Genomic DNA, 15,547 nt, shown 5'->3' on the forward strand with positions numbered 1-15,547 from the left:
AGAGATTCGTGGATTAAAAAACAAAAAAAAGGGCTGAAAACTCGTCAACACGACCATGAAAACACTCAATGTCAACAAAATTGTAAAATCACGTTGAACCCACAGCAATAACATCTTAAAATGAAGGTGCAACAATAAGGAATACGTAAGAAATGCTTAATAAATAAATGTATGTTATGCAGTAATTATTATTTAATAAGCAAAATTACTATTCCCGGGTTTCTCAGACTATAAGGCGCACTTAAAATCCTTTCATCTTCTCATCAATCAACAGTGCGTCCTATAATTCAGGTTGTTCAATTGTATTTGGTACATGGTGCAATGATAAGTGTGACCAGTAGATGGCAGTCACACATAAAAGAGATACATGCAGGCTGTTCAATAAATGACGCGAGCAAGTACCCGTAAGCAAGCAACACCAGAACTTTAAATGTTCTATTGAGAATATAGAACCCTACACACGGCGCTCAAAAATTAAATGAAAGTACCAATGATCGTCACACACACACTAAGTGTGGCGAAATTATTCTCTGCATTTGACCCATCACCCTTGTTCACCCCCTGGGAGGTGAGGGGAGCAGTGGGCAGCAGCGGTGGCCGCGCCCGGGAATAATTTTTGGTGATTTAACCCCCAATTCCAACCCTTGATGCTGAGTGCCAAGCAGAGAGGTAATGGGTCCCATTTTTATAGTCTTTGTATGACTCGGCCGGGGTTTGAACTCACAACCTGCCGATCTCAGGGCGGACACTCTAACCATTAGGCCACTGAGTAGTAATCTGTCAAAATGTTTAAGTACGACTTCGGTAAGCTACGAAGCCGCACCGCTTGATGGATTGTCGGAGCCTTATGACTACCATAGTCAGACGTACTGTGCTTCAACATACGGTATTATTATGTATAAGGACCCCAAAATAGCACCTATAAAGAGACATTATCTGGCGTTTTGTTACGTAATATTATGCAAAACCAACTTTTCTTACTTTCTGGTACCTGCTGATATGTATTCGCTTATGTGCGCCAGTGTAGTCTGCGCCGTAGACAATAAGCTCCTTCTTTTTCTCTATCCTCTTGTTGCTGTTTCCATTTTTAATATAAAGTAGCGTTCAGTTTTAACTTATATCTGTCAGTAGACTCGCTATGGAAACGCTAAAAACTACCCGTGCAACAAAGATGGCGGGGAGAAGACGCTGTCGAAGTGGAGGCACGTAAATAAGAAGCTGGTCTGTAAAACATAATATATGTAACATTTTGACCGAAGAACTACCATTACATGTTTCGTAGACCACAATGAAGTGTTTTAAATTTAGAAAAAAATGACAACATGACGTCTTTAAAACCTCTAAAGGCTTAGTTGGCCACATGTGTGGACAGCACCTTTTAGTTCTTATTTCCAAAATTGTGTACACTACTGAATTGAGGTCTTATGGCCGCTTATGTGGACCATCTGGTGGTGTCAGAAGAGTATAACATACAATGGAATTTGGGGGAAAAAAAGTGTAAAAATAAGAATTAGCATGTCACTAAACATGAAGTACACATTTGTGTACTTATGGACTAAGTACATCATATCAAAATATGATTCTTAGTTCTTATTTTTAATTAGGGTCCAATAAGCCCAAATAGCAAAGAGAAATAAAAAAAAGCATATAAACAAACAGCTTGGGCCTTAAGAGGTTAATTAATTTAAATGAATGCGCCTTATAATACGGTGCACCCTATGGTCTGAAAAACAATACAGAACTTCAAAGGAGTTGTTATATTTTTATTTTTTATTTTTATTTATACAGTCCTGCACTTCAGTTCGTCTTTGTTGTTTAGATATAGGAAACAGGTGAGGTTTGAATTGAAATCCGGTGAGCGCGACTAAAGACTACGGTCCGTTTAAAAACATCCAAAAAACTGTCATACTGTCGAGGTGACTTTTCCTGTTTTATCCACCATTTCTTCATTTTTACTTTCTCTATGCAAAGAATCAACAAGATGGCACAATCAAATTTGCTAGTTAACACTGTTACCTGATTGGCTGTTAGCCTGTTCAGTCATCACTTCCTGTTTTGCCTATGTTCCTGCAACCAACCTTGCTTGGTATATTTCGGATTTTTCCGATCAAAACAAAATGCATAAATCGAACATTTTATTGAACACATTTTTCATATCAATTATATCAATTTTGATACAGTCTATCGCGATATACAGTACAGGCCAAAAGTTTGGACACACCTTCTCATTCAATGGGTTTTCTTTATTTTCATGACTATTTACATTGTAGGTTGTCACTGAAGGCATCACAACTATGAAAGAACACATGTGGAGTTATGTACTTAAAAAGGTGAAATAACTGAAAACATGTTTTATATTCTAGTTTCTTCAAAATAGCCACCCTTTGCTCTGATTACTGCTTTGCACACTCTTGGCATTCTCTCGATGAGCTTCAAAAGAGGTACACTGCAAAAACTGAAATCTAAGTAAGATTAAATATCTCAAATAAGGGTGATTTTTGCTTATTTTCTGTCTGATAAGATAATTCTTCTCCCTAAGCAGATTTTATGTTATGTTTTACTTGTTTTAAGGGTTTTGGTCCTAAACGATCTCAGTAAGATATTACAGCTTGTAGCTGAGATTTGATGACCTATATTGAGTAAAACATGCTTGAAACTAGAATATTAACTGTTGCAAAGCTGTGTCATCAACACTCACAAGTATAAAACTACTTTTTTTAAAGTAATAATTTCTTATTTCAAGCATGAAAAAAAAAATCATGATGCCGAGCGCATATCATTATGTCAAGATAATGGCACTAGCATTTACTTAATTTAAGAATATTTTTCAGCATATTGAGCAAAAAGGTCTCATTTTTTTTTATACCAAGAAAAGTGCACTTATTTGTGGGAATATACTTATTTTAAGGTCTTTTTGGGTTCAATGAGGTTAGCTAATTTTACTTGTTTTGGAAAGTCTTTACAAGCCGAATTTTCTTGTTCTATTGGCAGATAATTTTGCTTAGTTCAAATAAAATACCCCTCATTTTTGTATTTTTTGTTTTTGTTTTTGAATACTGACTTTTTGCAGTGTAGTCACCTGCAATGGTTTTTACTTCACAGATGTCAAAGTTTTGATGCCTTCAGTGACAATTTACAATGTAAATAGTCTTAAACTGAACTGGACCTGGTTTTAAGAACCCTTTTGAACAACTGATTTCATTGACAACCCGGTCTGGTGAAGATACGGTCCTTTATTTGTTTTATTTTTATTTTATTTATTTTTTTAGATGGAATAAAATAGGATAAATAAATAAAAAAATTAAATAAAAAATACTTTTTCTTGAATAAAAAAGAAAGTAAAACAATATAAAAAACAATTACATAAAAAATAGTAATTAAAGGGGAACATTATCACAATTTCAGAATGGTTAAACCATTAAAAATCAGTTCCCAGTGGCTTATTATATTTTTCGAAGATTTTTTCAAAATTTTACCCATCACGCAATATCCCTAAAAAAAGCTTCAAAGTGCCTGATTTTAACCATCGTTATATACACCCGTCCATTTTCCTGTGACGTCACACAGTGAAGCCAACACAAACAAACATGGCGGAAAGAACAGCAAGCTATAGCGACATTAGCTCGGATTCAGACTCGGATTTCAGCGGCTTAAACGATTCAACAGATTACGCATGTATTGAAACGGATGGTTGTAGTGTGGAGGCAGGTAGCGAAAACGAAATTGAAGAAGAAACTGAAGCTATTGAGCCATATCGGTTTGAACCGTATGCAAGCGAAACCGACGAAAACAACACGACAGCCAGCGACACGGGAGAAAGCGAGGACGAATTCGGCGATCGCCTTCTAACCAACGATTGGTATGTGTTTGTTTGGCATTAAAGGAAACTAACAACTAAGAACTAGGTTTACAGCATATGAAATACATTTGGCAACAACATGCACTTTGAGAGTGCAGACAGCCCAATTTTCATCAATTAATATATTCTGTAGACATACCCTCATCCGCGCTCTTTTCCTGAAAGCTGATCTGTCCAGTTTTGGAGTTGATGTCAGCAGGCCAGGGAAGCTAGAGTCGATAGGGGGTTTAGCTCGCTCGTCTGCGGTAACAAACTGCCGCCATTGCTTGCCGTGCTACCGAGGTCCTTTGTCCCTGAATTGCTCACACACTCCGGCAGATTCAATGGGGGTCTGGCGGCAGATTTCTTTGACTTCATCGTTGGAAATGCATCTGCTTTGAGTGTCGCAGGATATCCACACATTCTTGCCATCTCTGTCGTAGCATAGCTTTCGTCGGTAAAGTGTGCGGAACAAACGTCCAATTTCTTGCCACTTTTGCATCTTTGGGCCACTGGTGCAACTTGAATCCGTCCCTGTTCGTGTTGTTACACCCTCCGACAACACACCGACGAGGCATGATGTCTCCAAGGTACGGAAAACAGTCGAAAAAACGGAAAATAACAGAGCTGATTTGACTCGGTGTTTGAGAAAATGGCGGATTGCTTCCCGATGTGACGCCACGTTGTGACGTCATCGCTCCGAGAGCGAATATTAGAAAGGCGTTTAATTCGCTAAAATTCACCCATTTAGAGTTTGGAAATCGGTTAAAAAAAAAAAAGAAGGTATTTTTTCTGCAACATCAAGGTATATATTGACGCTTACATAGGTCTGGTGATAATGTTCCCCTTTAATGAAAATGTTAGTGGACCAGCAGCACACACAATCATGTGTGCTTTAAGGACTGTATCCCTTGCAGACTATATTATTCTATATTGTAGGAACCAGAAGTTTTTAATAACAGAAAGAGATAGCCAATTTTTGTGTAAATGAGTGTGGATGTGGGAGGGAGTTTTTTTTTTGGGTTGATGCACTAATGGTAAGTGTATCTTGTGTTTTTTATGTTGTTTAAAATAATAATCATTAAAATAAAGAAAACACATTCAAACGAGAAGGCGTGTCCAAACTTTTGGCCTGTACTGTACATTGATGTCCATTTATCGGCCCAGCAGTTGTTCTGTCGTGACGTGTTTCAAATACCTGGAGGGCCAACAAAAAGTGATCCGGCTTCTTTGCCTGATTAAAATGGCACTGATTAGTATTAGTACAAAATGTAATAGCATAATAATTCCCAGCAGTACTTGAAAAACGAGGTTTAAATGGGCTAGCATGGTTTTCAGACATAATGTTGACATATTCGTACAAATATATCATAATAACAAATCATTAATACAAGTAATCTACTGTTTCTTTGGTAATGTTGTGTGTGTTTATCTCAGGACCCAACAGTAAGCACGTGGACCTGAAGCTGAAGAAGCTCGCCGAGGTCAGACCGAGCGCAGCCGCTGGGCCTTCATCCCCGTCCTCCTCCACCTCCTCGTCTTCCTCCACACCCACCACCGCCTCCTCCAGCTCCCCGCTCAGCCCTGCCGAAGGAGCCCAGGTATGCACTTTCGCCCCCCCCCCATAATCCTCTCATCCGTCTTCACCTGTCCCAACGTTTGTTTGTATTTGTTTATCTGAAGGACAATGTGCAGTTACATTAAGAAGCTGGCTGCACCAGATTTAGCACCATGCTCATTTCCATCTGTAGTCCTTTATTGGTGCATCTAACATCCACAATTAAAATGACACAGGAATAAAAATACACAACAATTGAAATGGTGTAATGATAGGCAATTTAAAATACAAGTACAATACATATAGCAGTGTTTTTCAACCTTTTTTGAGCCAAGGCACATTTTTTTGTTGAAAAAATGCGGAGAAACACCACCAGCAGAAATAATTAAAAAGCGAAACTCAGTGACAATAAAATGTTGTTGTCGCAATTGTTGTATATGACTTTAAAGCATAACCAAGCATGCATCACTATAGCTCTTGTCTCAAAGTAGGTGTACTGTCACCACCTGTCACATCACGCCGTGACTTATTTTGAGTTGTTTGCTGTTTTCCTGTGTGTAGTGTCTTGCGCTCCTATTTTAGTGTCTTTTTCTCTTTTTTTGGTATTTTCCTGTAGCAGTTTCATGTCTTCCTTTGAGCGATATTTCCCGCATCTACTTTGTTTTAGCAATCAAGAATATTTCAGTTGTTTTTATCCTTCTTTGTGGGGACATTGTTGATTGTCATGTCATGTTCGGGTGTACATTGTGGACGCCGTCTTTGCTCCACAGTAAGTCTTTGCTGTCGTCCAGCATTCTGTTTTTGTTTAAAACTGAACTGGCTACAAAGTAGTTTTGTTCTGCATAGCCTTCCTTAAACTTCAATGCCTTTTCTTAGGGGCACTCACCTTTTGTTTATTTTTGGTTTAAGCATTAGATACCTTTTTACCTGCACACTGCCTCCCGCTGTTTCCGACATTTACAAAGCAATTACCGTATTTTTCGGAGTATAAGTCGCATTTTGTGGGAAACTTTATTTGATAAAAGCCAACACCAAGAATAGACATTTGAAGGGCAATTTAAAATAAATAAAGAATAGTGAACAACAGGCTGAATAAGTGTACGTTATATGAGGCATAAATAACCAACTGAGAACGTGCCTGGTATGTTAACGTAACATATTATGGTAAGAGTCATTCAAATAACTATAACATATAGAACATGCTATACGTTTACCAAACAATCTGTCACTCCTAATCGCTAAATCCCATGAAATCTTATACGTCAAGTCCAGGGGTCGGCAACCCGCGGCTCCGGAGCCGCATGCGGCTCTTTGATCACTCTGATGCGGCTCAGCAGCTTACTTGCTGAACCCCCCAATTTTCCCGTGAGACTTCCGGATTTCAGTGCCTCTCGCAGAAAACTCCCGGGATTAATATTCACCGATTTTCACCCTTACAGCTATAATAAGGGCGTGCCATGATGGTACAACATTTGGCGCTCTCTACAATCTGTATTAACAGCGTGCCAGCCCAACACTTGTTATACAATATACATCTTCTGCTTGCACACGTACGTGACAGCAAGGCATACTTGTTCAACAGCCACACAGGTTACACTGATGGTGACCATATAAAACAACTTTAACACTCTTACTAATAATGCGCCACACTTTGAACCAAAACCAAACAAGAATGATAAACACATTTCGGGAGAACATCTGCACCTTAACACAAAAACACAACAGAACAAACACCCAGAATCCCATGCAGCCCTGACTCTTCCGGGCTACATTATACACCCCTGCTACCACCAAACCCCGCCCCCACCCCAACCCTGCTCCCTCACACATCATAATGTATCCCGGAAGAGTTAGGGCTGCATGGGATTCTGGGTATTTGTCCTGTTGTGTTTATGTTGTGTTACTGTGCAGATGTTTTCCCAAAATGTGTTTGTCATTCTTGTTTGGTGTGGGTTCACAGTGTGGCGCATTATTAGTAAGAGTGTTATAAAAAAAATTTATACCGCCACCGTCAGTGTAACCTGTGTGGTTGTTGACCAAGTATGCCTTGCTGACACTTACGTGAGCAAGCGGAATCACCATACAACGTGTGGCTGATCAAGCACGCTGGTTGTAGTGAGTGCCATATGCTGTACCATCACAGCACGCATGACGCTGACAAGCGCCATTCATTTAAAACCCGCGTGCCGCACCAGCTTTCAAATTCCATATAAAGGTGTGGGCAGCGTGTCTGAGACCCCTTGTTTATACATAGCACAAAGCAAAAAGAAAACTTTGTATGCAGTGTTATTTCATTTAAAATTTCCAAAAAAATTTGTGGCTCCCATCGTTTTCTATAATTTGCGAAACTGGTCAAAATGGCTCTTTGACTGGTAAAGGTTGCCGACCCCTGGTCTAGTCTCTTACGTGAATGAGATAAATAATATTATTTGATATTTTACGCTAATGTGTTAATCATTTCACACATAAGTCGCTCCTGAGTATAAGTCGGCCAAACTATGAAAAAAACTGCGACTTATAGTCCGAAAAATACGGTAGCTCCCAGCTGCCACCTACTGATATGGAAGAGTATTACACGGTTACTCTGCCGAGCTCTAGACAGCACAGACACTCAACAACAACACATCATTAGCAGATTATAATTACTGGTTTGCAAAAAATATTTTTAACCCAAATAGGTGAAATTATATAATCTCCCACGGCACACCAGACTGTATCTCACGGCACACGTGTGTGCCGCGGCACAGTGGTTGAAAAACACTGACATAGAGGGTATGTGAGTTACAAATCAGTGGGCGGTCAAGTTACAGTATTTTAGAAGCTTCATTTAAAGTGCTAAAATACGATCGAGGGCTCAGTCCTGATCCGTGAGGTCCGACTGACCGACGCCGTGAGCCCATCAGTCAGTCGTGGCTCTCAGTCGGAGTCCAGGCCGACTGGTGCCGTGACGCTCCGCCTAGCACGTAGCAGTGGAGGTGCTATTGACGCTGACCTTTCCCGCGTGTCGCTGCGGCATGCGCTTGTATCTTCTGATGTGAGTATTGAGTCAACCACTCGGTCAGACGGTCTTAACATTGCTTTAATTGATTGTGAATGTCAAGTGGAATAAGGTGTGTGTGTGTGTGTGTGTGTGTGTGTGTGTGTGTGTGTGTGTGTGTGTGTGTGTGTGTGCGCGCGTGTGCGTGCAACAAGTGATGCTCTCAGTGCTTATGGCCACACAGGCCTCACTTTGATCATTGATTCACATAAACACCCTCTTGTGTTCAAAGCCTATAAGGGCTTAGTCCTTTACGGTCATTGGACTGTGTGTGTGTGTGTGTGTGTGTGTGTGTGTGTGTGTGTGTCCACTTGATCCACGTGGTGGTAGCGTCACCATTTGGATGTGTGTAAACCTACCAACTCTTAATGTGTTGTCATCAAGTTATACGAGATTCAATATCAATCAATCAAAGTTTACTTATATAGCCCTAAATCACGAGTGTCTCAAAGGGCTGCACAAGCCACAACGACATCCTCGGCTCAGATCCCACATATAGGGGAGCTGGGGATAAATATTGGGGTACCGGTACCGAATTGTATTTTGGGTACTTTTTGATACTTTTCTAAATAAAAGGCACCACCAGGGGCGGTATAGCTCGGTTGGTAGAGTGGCCGTGCCAGCAACTTGAGGGTTCCAGGTTCGATCCCAGCTTCTGCCATCCCAGTCACTGCCGTTGTGTCCTTGGGCAAGACACTTTACCCACTTGCTCCCAGTGCCACCCACACTGGTTTAAATGTAACTTAGATATTGGGTTGTCACTATGTAAAAGCGCTTTGAGTCACTAGAGAAAAGCGCTATATAAATATAATTCACTTCACTTCACAAAAATGCCATTATTGACTTTATTTTAACAAAAAGTCGTATGATATATGAAACGTGCAAGGAGTGTAGCTGGACGTGGTGCCAGGACATTTGTCTGTGTTTTTTTAATTATTTTATTTTATTTTGATTCACTTTTTTGGGCCACTTTTATGATATTTAAGTTAGTTCCAATGTACACAATTTTCATTTTTATTTAATGAACTTTTGTTCTAGATGTATTGATACTTTTTATATCCCTAAGTAAGTTTTATTCTTACAAAACCCAAAACCAGTGAAGTTGGCACGTTATGTAAATGGTAAATAAATGAAAATCCTTTTCAACTTATATTCAATTGAAAGACAAGATATTTAATGTTCGAACTGAGAAACTTTTTTTTTTGCAAATCATTAACTTAGAATTTAATGGCAGCAACACATTGCAAAAAAGTTGTCAAAGGGGCATTTTTACCACTGTGTTACATGGCCTTTCCTTTTAACAACACTCAGTAAACGTTTTGGAACTGAGGAGCCCAATTTTTGAAGCTTTTCAGGTGGAATTATTTCCCACTCTTGCTTGATGTACAACTTAAGTTGTTCAACAGTCCGGGGGTTTCCGTTGTGGTATTTTAGGCTTCATAATGCGCCACACATTTTCAATGGGAGACAGGTCTGGACTACAGGCAGGCCAGTCTAGTACCCGCACTCTTTTACTATGAAGCCACGTTGATGTAACACGTGGCTTGGCATTGTCTTGCTGAAATAAGCAGGGGCGTCCATGGTAACGTTGCTTGGATGGCAACATATGTTGCTCCAAAACCTGTATGTACCTTTCAGCATTAATGGCGCCTTCACAGATGTGTAAGTTACCCATGTCTTGGGCACTAATACACCCCCATACCATTACAGATGCTGGCTTTTCAACTTTGCGCCTATAACAATCCGGATGGTTCTTTTCCTCTTTGGTCCGGAGGACACGACGTCCACAGTTTCCAAAAACAATTTGAAATGTGGACTCGTCAGACCACAGAACACTTTTCCACTTTGTATCAGTCCATCTTAGATGAGCTCAGGCCCAGCGAAGCCGACGGCGTTTCTGGGTGTTGTTGATCAACGGTTTTCGCCTTGCATAGGAGAGTTTTAACTTGCACTTACAGATGTAGCGACCAACTGTAGTTACTGACAGTGGGTTTCTGAAGTGTTCCTGAGCCCATGTGGTGATATCCTTTACACACTGATGTCACTTGTTGATGCAGTACAGAGGGATCGAAGGTCACGGGCTTAGCTGCTTACGTGCAGTGATTTCTCCAGATTCTCTGAACCCTTTGATGTTATTACGGACCGTAGATGGTGAAATCCCTAAATTCCTTGCAATAGCTGGTTGAGAAAGGTTTTTTCTTAAACTGTTCAACAATTTGCTCACGCATTTGTTGACAAAGTGGTGACCCTCGCCCCATCCTTGTTTGTGAATGACTGAGCATTTCATGGAATCTACTTTTATACCCAATCATGGCACCCACCTGTTCCCAATTTGCCTGTTCACCTGTGGGATGTTCCAAATAAGTGTTTGATGAGCATTCCTCAACTTTATCAGTATTTATTGCCACCTTTCCCAACTTCTTTGTCACGTGTTGCTGGCATCAAATTCTAAAGTTAATGATTATTTGCAAAACAAAACAAAAAAAATGTTTATCAGTTTGAACATCAAATATGTTGTCTTTGTAGCATATTCAACTGAATATGGGTTGAAAAGGATTTGCAAATCATTGTATTCCGTTTATATTTACATCTAACACAATTTCCCAACTCATATGGAAACAGGGTTTGTATATATATATATATATGTGTGTATGTATATATACGTGTGTGTGTGTGGGTGTGGGTGTGTGTGTGTACGCAGTAGGGTACAGAAAGTATTCAGACTCCTTTGAATCTTGACACAACGGGCCAAATTTAGCCCGCGGGCCCCACTTTGGGCAACCCTGGTCTGGAGAGAGGATAATATAACAGCAACTGCTGTCTCGCAGCCAGGCTACATGACTCGTAAGGGGAGGGGTCCATAAAGGGGTGATGTCGATACCAAGGTTAGTATCAGTATATAAGTGATACTAGACCAGGGGTCGGCAACCCGCGGCTCTTTAGCGCCGCCCTAGTGGCTCTCTGGAGCTTTTTCAGAAATGTATGAAAAATGGAAAAAGATGAGGGGGAAAAAAATCTATTTTTTGTTTTAATATGGTTTCTGTAGGAGGACAAACATGACACAAACCTCCCTAATTGTTATAAAGCACACTGTTTATATTAAACATGCTTAACTGATTCGAGTATTTGGCGAGCGCCGTTTTGTCCTACTAATTTTGGCGGTCCTTGAACTCACAGTAGTTTGTTTACATGTATAACTTTCTAGGACGTGTTTTATGCCACTTCTTTTTCTGTCTCATTTTGTCCACTAAACTTTTAAGGTTGTGCATGAAAGGTGAGTTTTGTTGATGTTATTGACTTGTTGGAGTGCTAATCAGACATATTTGGTCACTGCATGACTGCAAGCTAATCGATGCTAACATGCTATTTAGGCTAGCTATATGTACATATTGCATCATAATGCCTCATCTGTAGCTATATTTGAGGTCATTTAGTTTCCTTTAAGTCCTCTTAATTCAATTTATATCTCATGACACACTATCTGTATGTAATATGGCTTTTAATTTTTTGCGGCTCCAGGCAGATTTATTTTTGTATTTTTGGTCCAATATGGCTCTTTCAACATTTTGGGTTGCCGACCCCTGCACTAGACTGATTGGCCACCCCTATATAAGGCTTTTTAACGCCAAATAAGGTAAATGATCTTCTTTTCCTGTTTAATAATAATAATACCTGGGATTTATATAGCGCTTTTCTAAATACCCAAAGTCGCTTTACATGTGTGTGGGGGGGGGGGGGGGGGGGAGGGAGGATAAAAACAACTTTATTAGGAAAGAAAACTAAGAAAATTAAAAGAAAAAGAATAAAGAAACACCAAGGGCAGGGTCAGTTTGGAAAGGGTAATGTGAAGAGGTGAGATTTTAGGGTGGTTTTGAAGGTAGGGAGGGGGGGGCATCTCTGATTAAAATTTGGTTTGTTGACCAGCTTCATATTCCTCTTTGTTTAAAACATAACAATCACATGTTCTATTCATTTTATTTGTGGGTCAATAGTGTCAATACAGCCAGTGAATGTGCCACACATTCACCCATCACTAACTGCAACTGAACACACTTTAAATGAAGGGATATAACCGTACACTTAAGCTTATAGCGCCACCTGTTGATGTGTGTTTTTAAAGCAAGTGCTTGTGATCATCTAGCCTTCCTCTTCAACACTTGCCAGCCGTCGATGAAATAAACGCATATCCCTGAAAACATAACAAGGACAACATCGCTTCTTAACCTCCAATTATTGTGGATTCATTCCGCGCGTTAAAAGCAGAGGTGGGTAGAGTAGCCAGAAATTGTACTCAAGTAAGAGTACTGTTACTTTAGAGATTTATTACTCAAGTAAAAGTAAGGAATAGTCACCCAAATATTTACTTGAGTAAAAGTAAAAAGTATGTTGTGAAAAAACTACTCAAGTACTGAGTAACTGATGAGTAACATACACACACATATCATATATATATATATATATATATATATATATATATATATATGTATATATATATATATATGTATATACACACATATATATTATATATTAGAGATGCGCGGTTTGCGGACACAACCGCGGAGTCCGCAAATTATCCGCGGGTCGGGCGGTTGAAATAAAAAAAAATTAGATTTTATCCGCGGGTCGGGTCGGGCGGTTGAAATAAAAAAAAATTAGATTTTAAATAGATTCAGGCGGGTGGCAGTTAAACCAATTCGGAAATATATATACATAGTTAAATGTTGTTACCCACATACGAAAAACGAGCAGGCACCTGCAGCATGCCACAACAGAAGAAGAAAAACGCCGGCAGCAAACGTGGTACGCGACAAACTAAAAAAGGGAATACTAAAGACCAAGGGAAAAAAAGGCCAGAAAAGTTCAGCGTGGACTCGTTTTTATGAGGTTTGTAAATCAGGATGATAGTAATGCTGGCTACGTGATTTGCAAGAGCTGCGACGCTGTTTATGTCTACGACAGTCACAAAACCGGGACATCTAACATGGTGCATCACATTTGTGCAAAACCCCGAACCTCCACAAACACCCTGAGCATGAGCAGTTTCGTCCGCCGTGATCCCATAAGAGTGCCACAGGATGTTAAAACAAGGCTTACAGATGCATGTGTGAACGCAGCTGCCTGCAGCAGTTTGAGTGGCGCGAGTGCGCTTGGAGGTGCGCTCACCGCGGCTCCCAGATGATTGCGCACTGGTGTGCGTCTGGGCCGTGACAGCGTGGCACGCATTGAATGTCTCTGCTGCATTGGATCAGTCTCCTTTCTTTAACAGGCAAAAGCTTTATAACCTCACTAATGCCTTGCATCGTCTATATTAGATATATAACAACGGGCGGATGGCGGGCGGGTGCGGTTTTGATTAAATGTTAGTTCGGCTGGATGGCGGATGGTTGATGACTTTTGTGATGCGGTTGCGGATGAAATAATTGTCTATCCGCGCATCTCTAATATATATATATATATACATACATTGATACATACAGTATATCATTTATATTTATTTATTTTGCCGTTTTTGTTTACATGTTAAAGGTGTTTTAATGAATATACATTAGAGATGCGCGGTTTGCGGGCACAACCGCGGAGTCCGCGGATGATCCGCGGATCGGGCGGATGAAATAAAAAAAAAAAAGATTTTATCCGCGCGCGGGTCGGGTCGGGCGGATTAATTAGATTTTTTTTTTTTTTTTGCGGGTGGCAGTTAAACCAATTCGGAAATATATATACATAGTTAAATGTTGTTACCCACATACGGAAAAACGAGCAGGCGCCTGCAGCATATGCCACAACAGAAGAAAAAAAAAGAAAAGAGATGGACACTTTTACGGAGCGGAGAAGGGACGCCTCGCCGGGGTCCGGGACCGAGGCCCCTTCCCCCGAGAGGGCCCCACCGGGAGCCGTAGCTGAGGCGATCCGCGAGAAGGGCCCGACGCATGTCCAGGGTCACTACCGCGCCCATCGCACCGACACCCCGCCTCGTCCGCCTTCGCCGCGGCCGGCGTCACGCGCAGTGCGCTCACGAAAGGGGTGGGGCTCACCCTGGTTTATATAGAGAGCAGGACGGTGGCCATGGAAGTCGGAACCCGCTAAGGAGTGTGAAACAACCCACCTGCCGAATCAACTAGCCCTGAAAATGGATGGCGCTGGAGCGTGGGCCCATACCTGGCCGTCGCCGGCAGCGAGACGCGCTTGGAGGTGCGCTCAGCGCGGCTCCCATATGATTGCGCACTGGTGTGCGTCTGGGTCGTGACAGCGTGGCACGCGAAAGTCTGTGCTGCATTGGATCAGTCTCCTTTCTTTAACAGGCAAAAGCTTTATAACCTCACCATACCTGCCAACTTTTGAAATCAGAAAAACCTAGTAGCCAGGGTCCAAGGGCCGCAGGCCCCGGTAGGTCCAGGACAAAGTCCTGGTGGAGGGTTCAGGGCTTCGCCCCCCGACGCAAAATGATTATTAGCATTCAGACAGGTTAAAATGTTGCTAAAACCATCACTTTTCTATCAGTCACAGTGACTTTTCAAAACAAAAATATTACAGCAAAAATCATATGGGTTGATTGACATGTTTATTCTGTAAGCTAACTTCAATAGTTTGAAATTATTTTGACAGTTAATGCCAGTTATCCTGTCAACCTTTCACAAGACTTCAATTTGTTAATTGAAAGTATAAACAGTATAAACACTTTTTACAGTAAACAAATGGTAAAACAGTACTAAACAATTCCATAAAAAAAAAAATTGGTGTCATTATTAACTTTCTGTCCAAGCTTGTATAATCTACTGCCTTGTTCAATTGTAAAAAATATTCTGTGCCTAAAATTCACATTTCTATCACAATTATCATACTGTAAACATGGTAAGCTAACTTCATTAAAATTAATAGTCCTGTCAATAGCATGGAATTACAATTCAAATGTAGTTTTTTTGTAAGCCTTTCAAAAGAATTCAAAATATGAAAAATTAATGAAAATTAATTGAAGCCATCAGACACTTGAAAAGTGGCACATCACATCTCTAATGTAATCATTTGAACTTTTCAACAGAAATAGCACTGCAAAAATATTAAGGACATACTTCTGTATTTTGGTAGTTATGCTGTCAACATTTAACAAGATTTCTTC

At 40.5% G+C, this 15,547-nt stretch overlaps 1 protein-coding gene across 6 annotated transcripts in view; it reads left to right on the forward strand.

The window, feature by feature from the left end:
- ehbp1 (EH domain binding protein 1) overlaps positions 1-15,547 on the forward strand; it is a 451,976-nt gene that overhangs the window by 316,915 nt on the left and 119,514 nt on the right. For all 6 annotated transcript variants that reach the window (XM_061966280.1, XM_061966296.1, XM_061966321.1 and 3 more), the window contains one exon: positions 5,276-5,439. In XM_061966280.1, the coding sequence (XP_061822264.1) occupies positions 5,276-5,439 (164 nt within the window). The remainder of the gene's footprint in view (positions 1-5,275; positions 5,440-15,547) is intronic.

Source organism: Nerophis lumbriciformis, linkage group LG02, assembly GCF_033978685.3.
Source record: "Nerophis lumbriciformis linkage group LG02, RoL_Nlum_v2.1, whole genome shotgun sequence".
Classification (NCBI taxonomy): Eukaryota; Metazoa; Chordata; class Actinopteri; order Syngnathiformes; family Syngnathidae; genus Nerophis; species Nerophis lumbriciformis.